Source organism: Desmodus rotundus, chromosome 2 (genome assembly GCF_022682495.2).
Source record: "Desmodus rotundus isolate HL8 chromosome 2, HLdesRot8A.1, whole genome shotgun sequence".
Taxonomy (NCBI): domain Eukaryota; kingdom Metazoa; phylum Chordata; class Mammalia; order Chiroptera; family Phyllostomidae; genus Desmodus; species Desmodus rotundus.
In genome coordinates, this window is record NC_071388.1 from 60,116,158 (window position 1) to 60,133,275 (window position 17,118).

General features: G+C 34.8%; 1 protein-coding gene across 8 annotated transcripts in view; it reads right to left on the reverse strand.

The window, feature by feature from the left end:
* Positions 1 to 17,118, reverse strand: part of USP25 (ubiquitin specific peptidase 25) — a 128,475-nt gene that overhangs the window by 74,186 nt on the left and 37,171 nt on the right. For 7 of the 8 annotated variants that reach the window (XM_053918258.2, XM_053918259.2, XM_053918257.2 and 4 more), the window contains 2 exons: positions 10,478 to 10,640; positions 3,262 to 3,348 (listed from right to left, as the gene is read on the reverse strand). In XM_053918258.2, coding sequence (XP_053774233.1) covers positions 3,262 to 3,348; positions 10,478 to 10,640 — 250 coding nt within the window. The remainder of the gene's footprint in view (positions 1 to 3,261; positions 3,349 to 10,477; positions 10,641 to 17,118) is intronic. The other variant, XM_053918260.2, reaches the window with a different exon arrangement.

Below are 17,118 nucleotides of genomic sequence, written 5' to 3' on the forward strand. Positions count from 1 at the left end.
TGGAATATGCAGATATGCCCCCTTCCATTCTTTATATTGATAATTTGTTTCTTCCTTCTTTTCTATTGCTTGGTCAGCCTAGAAGTTCATCGCTTTTTCCAATTTTAAGTAGTTTTTTATTTCATTAATTTTCTCTATTGTTTTTGATTTGTTTCATTGATTTATGTTCTTATCTTTATTATTCCTTTTCTTGTTTTCTGTTTTCTGATGAAAAATTAATCATTTTTCTCATCAAGTTCCTGATGAGTAAGTTGTCATTAATTTGAAACCACTCTCATTTTCTAATAAAGTGTTTAGTTCATATATTTTCCACTAACCATTGCTTTAGCTGGAGGGTAAATTAGAACATATAATTAATCCCTCTAATTTTGATATGTTGTGTTTTAATTTTTATTTGGTTCAAAATATTCTGAACTTTCCCTTTTGACTTTTTCTTTGTCCTTGGGATTATTAAAAGATACATTATTTAATTTCAAACTGTCAGTGAGATTTTCTAGATATCTTTTTGCTGGTTTCTAACTTAATTTCATTATAGTCAGAAAAACATTTTTTATGCTTTGAATCCTTTAAAATTTATAGACACTTGTAAATCCAGGCTCTGTTACTTCATCATGGCTGAACACAGAAGTTCCATAATGCCTTTTATTTGTAAAATTCATAAATCCTTCAGGTATTTGTGAAGTAATAAAGTATGGCTCAATGCTTCACACTTGTGAGTAGTAAAAAGTGGGGAGAGCCCTGGCTGGTATAGCTCAGTGGATTGAGCACAGGTCTGCAAACCAAAAGGTTGCAGGTTTGATTCCCAGTCAGGGCACATGCCTGGGTTGCAGGACAGGTCCCCAGTAGGGGGATGCTCGAGAGGCAACCACACATTGATGTTTCCCTCCTTCTCTTTCTCCTCCCCTTCCCCTCTCTCTAAAAATAAATAAATAAAATTTAAAAAAGTGGGAGATATTATTTATTTGGAAAATGCCGTAAATCAAGACTTTAAGTAATATAAACCTATGATTAATAAAACTTTAGCTATCTATGTACAGATTACTTGTAAATATTATGAGGTTATACATCTTTGTGTTGTCAACTTTTCATATATGTTCTGCTATCAGTTTGTAACTTCTTAGGCCAAAGAGAGTATGTGTGAAGGTGGAGAGGGTGAGATGTTTACAGTTAGAATCTATCTTCCAATTTCTGTACCTCACTGTTCTCCTAGACATTAATATTGTGAACAGTACAAACAAATAGGAATGTATAAAATTAGGTTCAACTTCTAGGAACTATAACCAAGTCTACCTAAAATACGAACCACTTTCAAAGACTCCACCTCTTTCTCTCACTATGTATGTAATACAGTATTTGCGGTAACCTTTAATTGCTGATAAAAAATACCCTGCTTAGCAGTATAAACAAATAACATCTCTGTGATTTGATCAAAGTGATCCCCAAGGGTATGCTGTACCTTAGCACATAATGGTTTTCAAGCTCAGTGTAGCAGTAAACATGAGTTAAATATAAATTCATTATTAGATAATAGGTGACAACATTTACACTGACACCTTTTTAAAAACCTGTGTCTTTTATCACCTCGACTGAATATAGTACCAATCAGTGGCTGATTAATTACCTATAAATCCCCCATGTTTGCTTCAAAGGTGGCAAATTATAGTATGTATTGCTGTCACCATGCCAAATTAAAGAATAACCTCATTTGTGGAACAATCTTTTACAAAATTGTGCAGTATGCTTCTAAGAAGTAGAGATTCTTTTTCTTCCTTAAGCTAAAGGGACACCTGGACATGCTGACCCCTCCACTGCAAGGAATAAATTTCTCCAGAAAGGTGCTAATGATTAGACCTACATATTTCTCTAGCATTCAACTCCACATTCTCATGACCCCAAAACCAGCTCTGGTACATAAGCATGAATACCGCAATTGTTTACTAAGATTAGAAAAGTAACCTGGTTTTAGTCAAACCTTTAAAAAATAAAAAAATTAAAACTCTGTATAGCACAAAAACATAAAAGGTCAAGATACGTAAGAATATGTAACTGGAAGCAATATTTTAAAGTAATGTTATATAAATTATAAATATACTCCAACTGACACATCAGAAGAGAGGGCTATTGATATTAAACTGTGATAAAGGGAAGCAGTAATCTAAAAAGTTTCATGTAAAATCTGTAATTGCTTAATTTCTCTGGAGGTATGAGGAGTTGTCAGATGATCTTTGTTTCCTTTTCAAAGTGGCTTGTGTATCAGCCTGACACTTTATAATCTAAAGATTATAGCCTGAAAACCTGGCTATAAATCACGCTACAATCCCATTAGCTTGCATTATAAATGTTTCATGTGTTTGCAGAAAAAGTAATTTTCAAAATTATATACTAAAAGAAAAACATAATTTAATAATTTATCATTACTACTAACAATAGGTCACACAAAGTTTAACACTTAAATGAAATCTAGACCCTTTAGGGCTACAGTATCTTTATGACAAGGTCACCGAGGACCTACACTCAAGCATAATATCTCCATAATTAATTTTTTCCATTAAGCATGAATTTCTGCATGCAAATCAGTCCTATAGTTTGAAAAGCTAATGTGAACAATACAGTAACTAACAAAAGTTGATACCTGGTACTTGCTATGTACCAGGCACTTCTAAGTCCTTTACATGTTTTATCTCATTTAATTCTCACAGCTACTTGATAAAAAGAATTGTTATAATTATTAACACTTTTCAGACAAGGAAACTGAGCAGAGACAGGTCAAGTACAGTGCTCTGTCTTGCTTTAGGTCCTCAGGCAGAACTGGGCCTTGTCGTCTGTGCTGTCACATTATATCACCCAACAATATTAACTTACAAAATAAACTTGCACTGCAAAGACAGCCAGAGCAACACTAAGCTTTTAAAGGGCCAGTCTACAGAAAAACAAGTGAAAAAACTTTTGATTTTAACAGAATTTTTCGGGAAACAAAGAAAAATCTTGAATTGTAAATTATAGCCTATAAAGTTTACTAATATTGGAATGCCCAAAGAGAAAAAAGCAAGTACCAAAATTATACAAAAAATTGGCATAATACTGACACACAGGTGAGGAAAAATTCATATTTATAATACACTGACAAGGAACAGAAAGTTACTGTAGTAGTAATTGAGAATAATGAGTTGATATTCAAATTTGACAGTTTCAGATTTGATGAGAGGCAAGTGCCCCAAGAAAAACACAGATTAAAAATTAAGACCCTCTGTTTAATTTTACCTTTTGATTTCGAGGTAAATCTTGAGCATTTGATGGAGGCTTATAATTCAGAACTAATCTTCTAAATTCCAAAAGATTGAATAATGACTGAAAAAGAACAACAATTTAAGAAACTTAAGGAAAAATTCCACTAACAGACCTGTAAAAATATGATGCATTTCAGAGATTTATTTTTGACAGCTACACACCTTATCACAGAATTGTTGGAATTGGTGAAAGGTGGCCTACAGGGTCCAGCACAAATAAGGCCCCTTCTTTTTATTATAAATGTAAGCATGTAATTCTGTAACATGACAATATCACACTCAAGCACATCATATGACATTTTAGGTGAAATGTTCAAATTAAAACTATGAATTATTACACCCATGTAATACCCTACCAACCACATTCAAGCAGGAGTTACTTCTGCCAGACCTTGTATTTTTCCCTCTGAGAAAAAGTCAAATTACTTATATTTGGACATACTGTTCTTGATCATTAACAAATTTACTATACTGCAAAGCAGAAATGATCCATGGACAACTCAAAAAAACATACTACATATTAAAAGCTTTCTTTATGTTATTCTGTGCCTAACATGCAGTTTCCTCAAAATAAAAGGTATACAAATGCGAAGTCTAGAACTTCTTTAATACATTATGTTCACTATAAGTCATATAGAGGTATCAATTCTACAAAAATATAGTACAAATAAATTTATGGGCCATATGCCTGGTGACGGAGACACAAAGAAATTATGTATTATCCCTATGCTCAAGGAGACACACAACCTAGAAGGAAGACAGATATATAATTATAACAATATAAATGTGACTCTGAGATATAGTAATATTGTTCACACAGTGTATAATGAGAACATACGAAAGGTACCCATGGAAAGGCTTCCTGAGCTGATTTGAAGCTATAGCTTATAATCCATTAATGTCATCATGGTAAACACTTGTATAAAAAATTAAATAAAATACAATGGAAAATATCGGAATACATCATATACAGTAAATTCACCAGAGTATTTTTATAAATTTCATTGTAGATATTTTACATACATATGTATATGTAAAGTGTTTTACAATGCAAAATGTATTCTTTTTGTGAGTCAGTTTGTAAAGTTTGAAAGTCACTGTGCAGGAAGTGATAATGTATTAAATCTAAGTAAAGATGGGTTAACCAACTTGATAGAAGGCCACCCAAATCAATAAAAAACAAGAGTTGTTGGGGTTTTTTGGTAGTTAGCTATTACGAAAAGTGGCCCACTATTATAGTTATAAGTATACATAAATATACGTGTGGATTAAAGACCTAAATATGAAAGGGAAAACTATAAGTCTGCTAATAGAAAATGTTGGAAAATATTTTGGTTATCTTGTGATCTAGAAATAGTTCATAATTAAACAATATGAACCCGTGAGACAATTCATTTATTTATTCATTCAACAAATGCTTATGGAGCACCCACTACATGCAAAGGAAGACAGGCAGCAAAGAGTAAAAGGTACCAACTCTCTGCCCTTGTGGAGATTACAATCTACGATGGCAGGTTAAATCAATGAGTAGATGTTATAAATCAGAAATAATGTGAACATGGTAACGGCAGATGAAGATCAGAACCTGAGGGAAAGAGAAGCATTTAAATGCTACAGGCAAAAGTGTTATGAGAAAGACAAAATAAGAACAATAGGGGAAGTAGAGTATGAGATTAGACGAGAAACTGGAGTAGAAAAAGCAAGGGCTTTCAAATATAGCTAAGTGTCAAAATAACTGTAGAACTTAAAAAAAAAAAAACCCTACATCAGAGGCCTTTCAACAAAGATATAAAGTACCACAGACCATTCTCATCAAAGAATCACTGGCAGATTTTGAGAACAAGATTAGTAATACTTGCAAAGGTTGCCACGTTCCAATAAGGTAAGGGCAGGAAAATAACCTTTAGATTCGGCATTTGGGATGTCAGTTGGTACCTGAAGAGCAGCAACGAGTACTGAAGAATGGGATATAAGTAAGGGAGACAAAATATAGACAAGACAGTTCCTGGGAAGAATTTAGGTAGGAAAGGGAATACTGATAAATTAGAAGACTCCCAATCCTACTTCTATGCCCTGAGCTCCCACTGGAGAACATTTTCCTTCTTCCTCAACTCCCATTAGAATCACCTCTGGTGTGGGTCTGCTGCTGATGACTTATTTCAGCTTCTGCTTGAATGAAATTATTTTCTCTTCATTTTGGTAAGATTTTTGCTAGTTACAGAGTTCTAGATGGCCGGTTATCTCTTCCAGCACTTTAAAGACAGCATTTCTGTTGAGAAGTCAGCTGTAAGCCTTACTTTTGTTCCTTACACAGGTGTTTTATCTTATACATCTGGCAACTTTTAAGATTTTTCTCTTTGTTTTTGTCTATCATTTTTCCTGCTTTATTATGGTATGCCTTGTGCAGAGGTCTTCATGTTTATATTACTTGGCTTCTGTTGCTTCCTAAATCTGTGGCTCGATCTCTCCATCAAGTCTGGAATATTGTTCTCTCTCCAAACACTGCGTTTTCCCTTTCCCTTCTTTCCTCTCCCCGCAGAACCACAAATACACTGTGCTCGTCGTACTGCTATTCACATGTCCAAACTCGAGTCTCACTCGTGCTTCTTGGCTTTAGTCTCAACACACTCTTCAGACCAGTTGCCCAGCAGACTCATTCTCTTCAGTTGTGTCTTGTCTTAACTTATTAGCTCTAATTTTCAGTCCTAAAATTCCTACTTTCTTCTTTTTATAGTATTCTACCAAAATTCTCAATCTTGCTTTCAAATCCTTGACCATATTAATAATTATTATAACAATTCAACTTTCATGTGTCCCTGTAGGTATATTTCTACTGCCCATTATTTTCCCTTAATTTTTAGACACATCTTACTTCCCGGCATGACTAAATATGACTTGAGTGCCAGACAATATGTGTGAGAAACTGGAGAAAACGCAAAGTTCTTAGTATCTTCTAACAAGACTGGGACTATTTGATATCCCAGGTCAACTCGATCTAATCGGCTCTGAGATGAAGCTGGAATTCAAAAACTATGAATTTTTTTCATAATTTTTTATTATTTTTAGTTCTCAATTAACCCCAGGTTCTTCTATCCCTTCGGTATTCTGAAAAGCTGAGGTGTTTACCAGGGCTCCGAGTCTATGCAAAACTGTGCTTAGCTTCCCCGCCACTCAGCAGCCACTTTGCGATTGCCTCAAGGATAAAAACCAGCCCAACACATGAAGGGTATGCCCTGAACACCCCGCTCACGCTGAACTTAGCCTCAAAATTCCTCCATTTTAGAATTATGTGATGCCTTCAAAAAGCTGATTTTTTGCTTTGTTTTGTTTTGGGTTCTGGCAAAATGTGACCAGACAGGTGATCTAAAACAAGCTACTAAGCTATTACCCAAAGTAGAACTTATGACTATTATAACACAACATAGAAATTAATTTTTTTTCAAGTCCCAAACTCTTTATACCCTAAATCACAGTCATAATGATATTGGTCAACATACTCCTTCAAAAGTGGTGGGACAGGGTAATTGTCACTACTGTCTAAATTGTGTTTGTGACTGACGCACACTGAAAGTAAGTATCCCTGTATTCGGTCCAAAACTAATACATGAATGTTGAAGAGCACTTGTTAAAATGGAGTTTGGCTAGATTCTTGCAAATAACAGTTATGAGAGATGAAAGTTCAAATAATCTGTAGAAAACAAAAGAACTCATGACAAGAGAGCAAAAGGATATATATAAACTGCCTACAGTAGAGGATACTGAGGAGAAGCAAGATAAATTCTCCTAGGTGGATTATTTAAAAAATAGAATGGTATCATATAAATTTCAAGATGAAGTAGAGAAAGCAGATGGATTAAAAGATAAAAGGCTGCATACAGAGCAATTAAATGCCTATATCCATCCCAGACAACTACTACCTCCTTCTTGGGATATAGAAGATGTAGTCTTTGAATATTACTGAACCTCAAAGTCTCGGGTTTAAAAAATCAATCATAGCGTGCACCAGGAAAGAAAGAGGGGATGAGATTCAGAGCTACAAAAAGGAATACTAAGTAGAAAAATGCAAACAGACCCCTCACTAATCCTCCCCCAACCCCCTTTTTCTAGACCTGCTTTTGGAAAGCTAGCAACCACAATGAATCAGAATTCAGTCTGATTTTGAGGCAGAGAAATTTTCTGTGGTCAAAGACTAAAACAACCAAGCTAATACACTTCAGCATGAAGACCATATTATTGATAAGACCATTAAGAGATGTTGGAGCATTTGGAAAATTTTAAGAATAAGTATATAGAAAATAGAAAAAAATGGTGGCAAACTCCAAGAAAACAAAGGATTACAGAAGGGTAGTGCTAGTAAATCACTGTAATATTTACAAAGCCACAGAAAATGTAAACACTGACTACTATTCTCAACTCGTGCTATAACTATGTTGGTTGAGGAAGGAGAAGGCAATTCTAGATAGGCGAAAGGGAAGAGCTAAATCCTTACCTATCTCAGCAGGAAGGCATGTCATTTATAAAAATGAAGTTAACAGGAGAAACAGCCAGAACTGACTGTAGTTGCTGCAGGACTATAGGCAGGCATGTTTAGGACAGATTATTGCTATTTTTCACTATAAGCCTTTTACTGCTGTGAAATTCTTGGTTTTCTCACTGAACTACATATCTGGGTTTTTTTGAGGAAAATTAAAGAGATAAAAACAAGTGATATGAATAAACATGGTAAATGATCTCCTGATCTTTTTCTTCTTTTGAAAATTTGCAGTATCTTTTCAATCCCACACATCATTAGGGTGATAGAAGCTTCTTAAGTCTTCAGTTCTACCATAAATTATATATGCTCCTTTTTTGGTTCATTCACTCACTCATTCAATAATTACATAGTGGGCTCTTGCAAGGAGTCAGACACTGTACTATATTCTGGCACAGAATAACCTAAAGATGTGTTCAATGCCCCCAGGATGTTTATATTTTAGTCAACCAGAAATTACTTGATTTATGAGTATGGTTTATGAGTATTTCAAATGGGTCTTTCTTATAATATGGTATGGAGAAATAAAGAGAATTTACTCTAAATAACAAATATTGATTATTTGCAACTGCTTTCTTTCTTCTCATGATTTATGAATATGAAAAGCTACTTAGAATAGACTTTAAAATTATAGTAAAAAACAAAATGAAGTGATCTTTACACAAAGTTTTTTCCACCCATGATTTTCCAAATTTAAAGCTTCATGTTTTTCCATACCTCCAAAAATGAGTATCTTAATACTTTATTATAACTAGCTTTTTCAAGGTTAGAAGTCACTTCTAGGTGTGCAGGTTCCTCCAAAAGAAGAAGTAAAAAAAAAAAAAAGAAAAGAAAAAAAGAAAACAAAATAAAAAGCCAAAAAAACCCCAAAAAAACAACACCCAAAAATTGAAATGGAAAGGAAAAGCTAAAGTTAGCAAACACCAAGTAAAAACAGATGAACAATTCTTTCAGATTTGAACTAAGTTATTAAGAGAAGTTTATCCTATGAAAAGAGTGATTCTGCTCAAATGTATTAATATTAATTTAATTATCATTTCAAATGGGTCTTTCTTACAATATGGTATGGAGAAATAAAGAGAACTTATTCTAAATAACAAATATTGATTATTTGCAAGTGCTTTCTTTCTTCTTACAGTTTTCTAAGAGAAGCTTCTAATCAATGAGCCTCATTTATTGGCCATAGCAGTGCAGAAACAGCATTTGCTTGTCCAAGGACAGGCAGCAAAGCGTATTCATGAACACTCAGATCACAGCCATAAAACTGTGCTTCCCCTTTTAAAGTGATGTCTGAATTATTTAGATTGGACAATGAAACGCAAAAGGCTTACTAAGAGTGAAAATAAGGTAAAGCAACATAATCTAAGAGACTAAAACAGCAAATACAAGTTTAGATACTGTTGGCATGTAGCTAAATAATTAATGCATAATCAAGGCTGGAAACAAAGGTATTACTACAGATTTATGTTAATCCAGATATTCCTTAACATTTCAATGGCCTGGAAAATAAATAACAGTATATTAGTTATTAACTAATGTATACTAGAGTATATTAAAGAGGCGTAAATCCAGAAAACCAAAGAAAATCAAATTGTATGGCATTATGTGTCAGAAGTAAAAGGGGTGGGGGCTCAAAATTACACCACTGAAGTAGAAAAAAAGTTAAAGTACATATTAATTGCCTAGAAAATACAATTAACAATTTTGTAGAAAATGTAAAAACCAGTTAGTTGCTTTAACATAGTATACAAGTTTATGCTGTCATTTTATGGGGTTGGAAAGCTAGAAGATGAAGAGATACTTTTACTATAAAAAGAAATGGCATACACATCCAATGATTTAAAAAGTAATCATTAAGAACATTAAATAATAAGCTGTAACTGAACCTCATTAGGAAAACAAACACAAAATATTTTCTTAAAGGGTAAAAAATTAAGAGAATGTTAGTATTTGTAGATTATTTCATTTACAGAGATTCTTTAATTTAAGGTTTTACACCCTGATGGATAACATTATCAATGTCTGAGAGTGGTAAAGAATTTGATAACAGTCATATCACATAAAAGCTAAAAAATAAAAAGAAAAACTAGTTGAAATTAAGAAGAATATGGATATCTATGCATACAAACATTTTTCATTTTAGAATAAGGGGCTCAGGAAATAGTTTAATAAGGGCTTTACAAGTTAGGGAAAAAATGTGTTATTAATCTATACCCTCCTCAAATAAAATGCCCCCCTTATAATAAAAATAATACGTAAAAAATGAAATTCAATGAACAACATTTTCTATTATATACAAGTCAGTCTCATCTGTCTGGTTTCAAATCTTGACTATATCCTTCCCTAAATTTGCAAGGAAATACAGGCAGAAATGTTTTATTTACACTCTGACACCAATTCCTAACAGCAGGGAGCGAGAATAAATTAATTTCAAATAATACCAAAGAAGGCATAGGTCATACTCTACTGTTCAAACTCCATCCTGGGAGTGAGGAACAGAGGAGGATGAGGAATGCTACAATCTCTAAACTAATTCGTTAGAGAGCATTCTGAAACTTCATGCAGTTATGTGTCCAGTAGAAGAGAAACACAGTCCCAAGTCCCTGTCCCGCCAACTGCTCTTACGCCCGCCAAACAAGATCTGCGTGGAGATCCTCACCTGAATGACTGCACTAAACCAGCACGTATTGCCAACATTCTTCAGTCCAACAGGAGCTTTGTCCTGCCTTTTTCTGTCGTACGGGTTTCGAGAATCCCTCCAAACTTCTGTAGGCGTCTTCTTCAAACATGCTTTGTTTTCTGCTATGCTGGCTTCAAGAACTCTTAAGCAATGGGGAGAAAATAATAAAAAAAACCCTATTAATTTAGTGTTGTACTCTAGAAAATAGCATAAACTAAGTACTTTTAATAACTTAAGCTTTAGATAACATATTTGGGGAATTAATATTTAGGGCTATCTTTACTCAGTAGAGGTTAGTCTTATGTAAAAATATAGCAGTGGTAATGCCAAAGGATCCAGAGACATGCAGCCTTTTTTCCCCTAAGAAAAAGGAAATTCAAATGTAAAGACAATGTTTGTAATAGAAAGCATGTTAAATTACATTTCAACAAATTAAAGGCTTAGTACCAGGAATATAGCACCTAGATAAATATTCTGAGAAATCACTGTATTAAAGTGCATATTTACAATATAACAAAATGACTAGTTTTTATAACAATTACTTTAATCATCAAGAAAATACTAAAAACTGAACACAACGCACTTCTACAACTCTGACCATTAATTTACTTTTCTATAAAGTTAAGGTAAATTCCAGGGTTCCTGTCAGTTCTAGAGACCTATGACTCTATGACAGCTAAACAGAGGAAGACAATTCTTATGTGTTCCCTTATTTACCCAAAAGTTTGCCTAGGGAAAAACTTAGGGAAATAATATATATGTATCAGAATAACAGGAGAGTAACCTCTTCAAAATAAACTCACCTACAGAATATCTTAAATATATCTAAACACGACAAAAGCAATGCTACTCTGCTTAAGGATGTTTTCTTGCACCATCACACTGGAAAACCCTAATTCCCACCTCTGAACTGACAAAGAATATTTCCTGCTCAAGGCATGTCTTACTTACTGTTCTAAATAAGCAAAAACAATATTTAGGTGTCTCATCACATTTTGTTAATTATAAAAACCTCAGCAAGAATGAAGTTTTCCAACTTTTAGGGTTCACCATCTTTATCCTAAAGATTTTACCCTATCAGATTAATGTCAAAATAATATAACTATACTCCTTAATTATGGGGAAAAGTAAATGATCCTTTTACCTCCAGCAGCATTATTTACAACATGACACTGGATACAATGCAGTAAGATTCCAAGTTATTACTTAAAATAACATGTGAATATAGGAGAAAGTCTTTCTTTGGAAATAAATGTTAAAAAGCAGGTAACAACATGTTAAAATGTAAAGATCAAAGTAAACTCACATATTTAAGAATAAACAGTTTACATCTCTGTCACTATGAAGAGTGATCGAACACCACCAATAGGCTTTCCATAATATCAACTCTCAAATGCAACCTCAGACACCAGAGGCTTTTCTCCAACTATTTACCACTAAAAGATACCATAACTCCTTGGAAGGTATTTAATTAGATTAATTGGGGCAGAAGAATATCAAAATTTATACAGAACATCCCACTGTTACCAGAAACAAGCTTTTAAGTACATAAGGGGGACATAAGAAGTCAAAGAGCCAATGGAGACTTCCTACTGTCCAAGATTGTTCAGTTCGGCCTAATATAGCACAATGATAATAATAATGAACTGGAACAAACTGAATTTGTACGAGGCAACTAATTTATACTCAGAAGAGAAAGTTAATGCATAGTATACAAAAGGTAAATATAACACAAAAGACTGCTTGCAGCATATAAGATGGTACGTTTAACTTTTATTGACTTTTAAAAATGTGTTTTCTTTTGAAATTTTATTCCCTTTGTAATGCATATCTATATTTAGAGGTATAAAGAAAGCTTACTGCCACCTTGGTAATTAGAGATGAATGAACTAAAACAAGCAATGAGTTCTGTGCAAACTAGCAGTGACACCATAAACGAGAGAGAAGAATTAGCAGCAGTGGTCACATATGGGAGAGAGAAGAGGCATCTAGCAATTTTTACCCATACTAGTTGGCTTGTACAACAACCACTTAATAGAGGACTCTAGAGTTCATTCTTAAAGTATAAACTTATCAAAAGTCTAGGAGAATTACACTCAATCCTGAATCTCCTGGTGGCTCAACCTCTACCATTATACATTTTTAACTACTAGTTACAATAAAATACTAATAAGAAACAAACCCTTCTTAATAATGCCAACAGGTCAAATTACATTTACTAAAGTTATCAGGCCTTGGGTCACAGAGACATTATAGAAAACCTGAGAATACTTAATTTCTACAAAATACACCCAATCTGCAAAAATTAAAATCTATATATGCCACATGAAGAAATAACAGAGAGATGCAGCCTCAAGACCAGATTGACTAAAACGGGGTCTCATGTTCCGCAGAAATGTCACCAACCCATCCCAAATCTCCATCCAGACTGCCCTGAGGTCATAATATTCTTATCCAGAATTCCCATGAAGTTTGAAAATGCAGGAAGTTTGTTTTTCTGATGTTTCCATACAGTAATTCCTTCAACCTCCTCTTCTGCTCCTCTCCCACCAAAACAATGCAACTCTTCATTTGTATGTGTGCATACAAATGATGTAATGTAAATGTTACCTTACTGTAATGAGACAATGAAAGTGTTTTAGTGCCCTTTCCTACTCTCCCCCACAGGACTTGGAAGAATGCATGGCCTCAAATGTACTTTCTAGTATCAAGCAGCTTGCTTGTACAGTTTGTGTTACTACTCCACAGAGGAAGTTGGGAGGGGAAGACACCAGCTCCCCAGCATTCCTATGTACCTTTCTTCACAGAGGTCAAATTAGGTACACACTCTAATAACTGATCAGGCCTCAAGACACACATGCTTATGCTCCTCGAAGTCACCTAAAATACAAAGAATATCTGTTTCCTATGTCGTATTTATACCTGGGATGTCATATATAAAAAAGTAACTATTCATGTAACTCTCAATTCACTCATAGGGTAGATTTCATCAGTCACTGATTCTTAAAAACAACAGGTTTATTATAATATTCCCTAACCATACCATATGGTAGAATTATGGCACTAAAAGATGGTGAATGAAAGAACGCTAAGACTCTGTATAGTCTCTTTGATTTGGAGATTATTTATACACACCCAGTTTTTTATCACCAGGGACTTAAGACATGCTTCAGTGGGTTTCTTCCTCCTACCTCCTCCTGGCTCCTAAAGGACTTAATACTATCACACTGAACCAAAAACAGTTGTAAATCAACTCGTCCCTTTTCAGCATCTGGAGAGCAGAAACACAGATTTTTTTTCATCCCAGGAGCACACGTGGTAAGTAGTAGTAGGTGCTAAATAAGTGTTTAAAGTAAATGGGTGATTAAGATACCACTTTGTTATTTTTCTTAAGCAAAAACCCAAAGTGTTGCCCAAATACTACTCTATTCCCAAACCCTTTGTTCCTTTCTATAGTCCAGTACTGGCATAATGAATATAAACTTTCTGTAAAGCCAAGTTCTACCTGAGGGTATGTTTCCTGGCCTCACACAAAAAAAGCCAGTTGTACAACCCAGGATTTAAAGTTTAAAGTAAGTTACAGCTACATTCCAGGTATTAAGGTTGCCAATAGACAGAGAGGAGGGCCGGGAAACAGTGCAAATCTCAAATGGCTCAGAAGTAGCTTATACCAAAATGCAGCATGCCAAAAGGCAATCCCAAAAGCCACAAATCAAAACGCACACCCCACCACACTTCACATGCTTCCTTATCTTCCCAACACTGGTCATGACCATGGCATTCAGTAATGTAAAAAAATAAAAAGATGACAAAATGTTTGCTGTCTCTTTTCCTTTCACACATTACACTGAATGTTTAAAGAACCTATTTATGGTAAATGTTCATCTTCCAGTTAACCTTTCACTGTACTGATTGTGGGCCTTGTTTTATTTTGTTCTGTATTGTTACTTAAATTGTATTAGAAGTAATGTTCAAAACATCCCATTTAGATCATCTAAGTCCATTATGAGGAAGCATCACACTGCAAAACATGTGTTTCATTAAGCTGTACAGACCAACCCCAAAAAGAAGGAAGGCAGGGAGGGAGAGAAGGAGGGAGGAAGGAAAAGAGAGGGAGAAACCATCATGTTGATTTCCTTAAAAAAAAATCTATTGTTATTTTTATAGTTATTTATAGGGATCACACTAAACCCCTAGGTCAATTTAAGGAGAATTGACCAATTTTACAATGTTCAGCCTTCCAATTTGTGAAATAGAATATATTTCCAATTATTAAATATTCATTAATCTCTCAATGATATTTAATAATATTCTTCTTAGAAATTCTCACATTTCTTAATAAACTTATTGTTAGTCTTTGAGAGTTTTATGTTATAAACAACAGCTTTTTAAATGTTTACCTTCTCAGTTGTTCTTATATATAGACATATAATTTTGTGTACAGTGATTTTCAATTAACATAGCTAAATACATTTTTTGGTAAGAATATTTTGAGAAATAATATACATATAACATACATAAATCTTAAATAACAGATCAGTGACATTTTTTACATATGTACACACCCATGTGACCACCACCCAGATCAAGATATAGAAAATTTCCATTATTCTAGAAAATTCTCTCATGCCCTTTTTAGCCAGCAGTGTATGCTCCATCTCCCAGATAATCACCATTCTGACTACTAAACATTACATAAACGGAATTCACAGCAGTTATCCTTCTAGTTCAACTTCCTTTCACTCATGTGTTGCTTTGAGGATTCCTGCACATTCTTGCAAGTATTAGGAAAATGTTTTCCATTTTCTGTTCAGCATTCCATTGAATTAATATACCACCAGTGTTTACTATCCTGCTCTTATGAATATTTAGGGTTTTTTTACAGTTTTTATTATCAATAAAGCTACCATGCACTGCTTTCTCAAGGGTCTATTTCTAGGAGTGGAAATGCACAGTATATGTTGAAATTCATTAGAAATTTCCAGTTTTCCAAAGTGATTATGCTATTACTCATTTCTACCAACAGCATATGATAGTTCTAGTTGCTGGACACGCTCACCAGTACTTGGGAGTATCGGTCTTTAATTTAAGCCATTGTGATGCACAGCGGTGCTTGTTCTTTAATACGGTGACTCATCAAGCTTGCATCACCCAGACTGTCACCACTGCTGCAATCTCCCATCGCACCCAGCGTGGCAACATGCCCACAATCATACACTGAGTACAAATGAAGGGACGCATGTTTCTGACCCAGAGGCCGCCACTGCATTCAGGCATGTGACTCCTGCCAAAAGCTGATCTGTCTCTCACAGTGAGGAAGGCCACACCGTACGCGTTGCGGCTCCTGTCCACTTTTGGCAGACTTACCACATTGGACCTTTGACCACTTCCACCCCCGCCACCTGCAGCCCTTCATAGGACTATCAGTGGTACCTCACAGTTGCTGACACTTTTTCTAGAGCAAGTGTTGCTGAGAGTACTGCTGTTCAAGTCTGTGATCAGGCAGCTCTAGCCACATCCTGGTGGCCCTTGAAACTAATAAGTTTCATATTTTCAACTTCTATAAACCATTTGTAATCTGACAATGATGTATGTTTTTACATAAAAATCATTAAAAAATAGAATAGTCAAAATATTCAATGCACCTTTCGTGCTATCATCCTCACAAATCAACTTAAAAAAATGGTAATTGCTTCCTCACCTACTCCTGTTCCACACACCTCCTTAAGGCAGTTCTACCTCACAGTGGCTTCCTACGTAATGATCAGGAAGAAAAGGGTGAGAGTTATAGACATCTATTTTAAAAATACAGAATTCTACCCTTTTCATTCCCCTAGGCTGATCCGGTTGGTAAACCCTCCTCCAGGTGGCTTCCAAACTTAATTCCAGTTCAGACACCGGGATTTCCTTGTTGCACTGAATAGTCTTAGAGTATAAAAACAATGATTACTTGGTTTAGAACACTACTCCTCCAGTTCCTCATCAGTGGCCCATGTTGGTCAAAATGGGAGGCACAAATGGTCCCTATAATTTTACAAAAATGCCTTTGTTCCTATTGTACCTGACCTTTTGAATGAAAGGTCAGGTGCAAGTAGAAAACTGCTGGGAAAAAAGGTGAAATTATTACTGGAATGGGACACACCAATTTTGTAGCAGTGGAGGCGGTACAAGCACCCTACGTCGGGTGAGGGAGACAAGGGACAGAGAGTAGTTACTCTTGTCTTTCAGAGCTGCCCCTGGCACCTTCACCACAAGAAACAACGCCATGGTGAGACTATGCCACCATGCTTTACCCGGTACAAACTCTGGTGTTCTGTTTCCATATGCCTTATTTGCTGTGCCAATTTGTGTCATGTGTCACTATTTTCAGGATAATTCCACCTTTTTCCTCTGCGTACTTTTTAGATTTTCCCAGTCTTTAGTGTTCTGGAGTATCACAATAATGCAATGTATGTATTGGTTTCTTTTAATTTTCATGATTGGGATTTGTTGGGCTTCATAAAATTACAGGTTTTCTTTTCATTTCTAAAAAATTCTGAGTGATTACCTCTTTACATTTTGCCTCTGACCCACTGTCTCTTCTCTGTAATACCAATTAATGCACTTTAGACCTAGTCAGT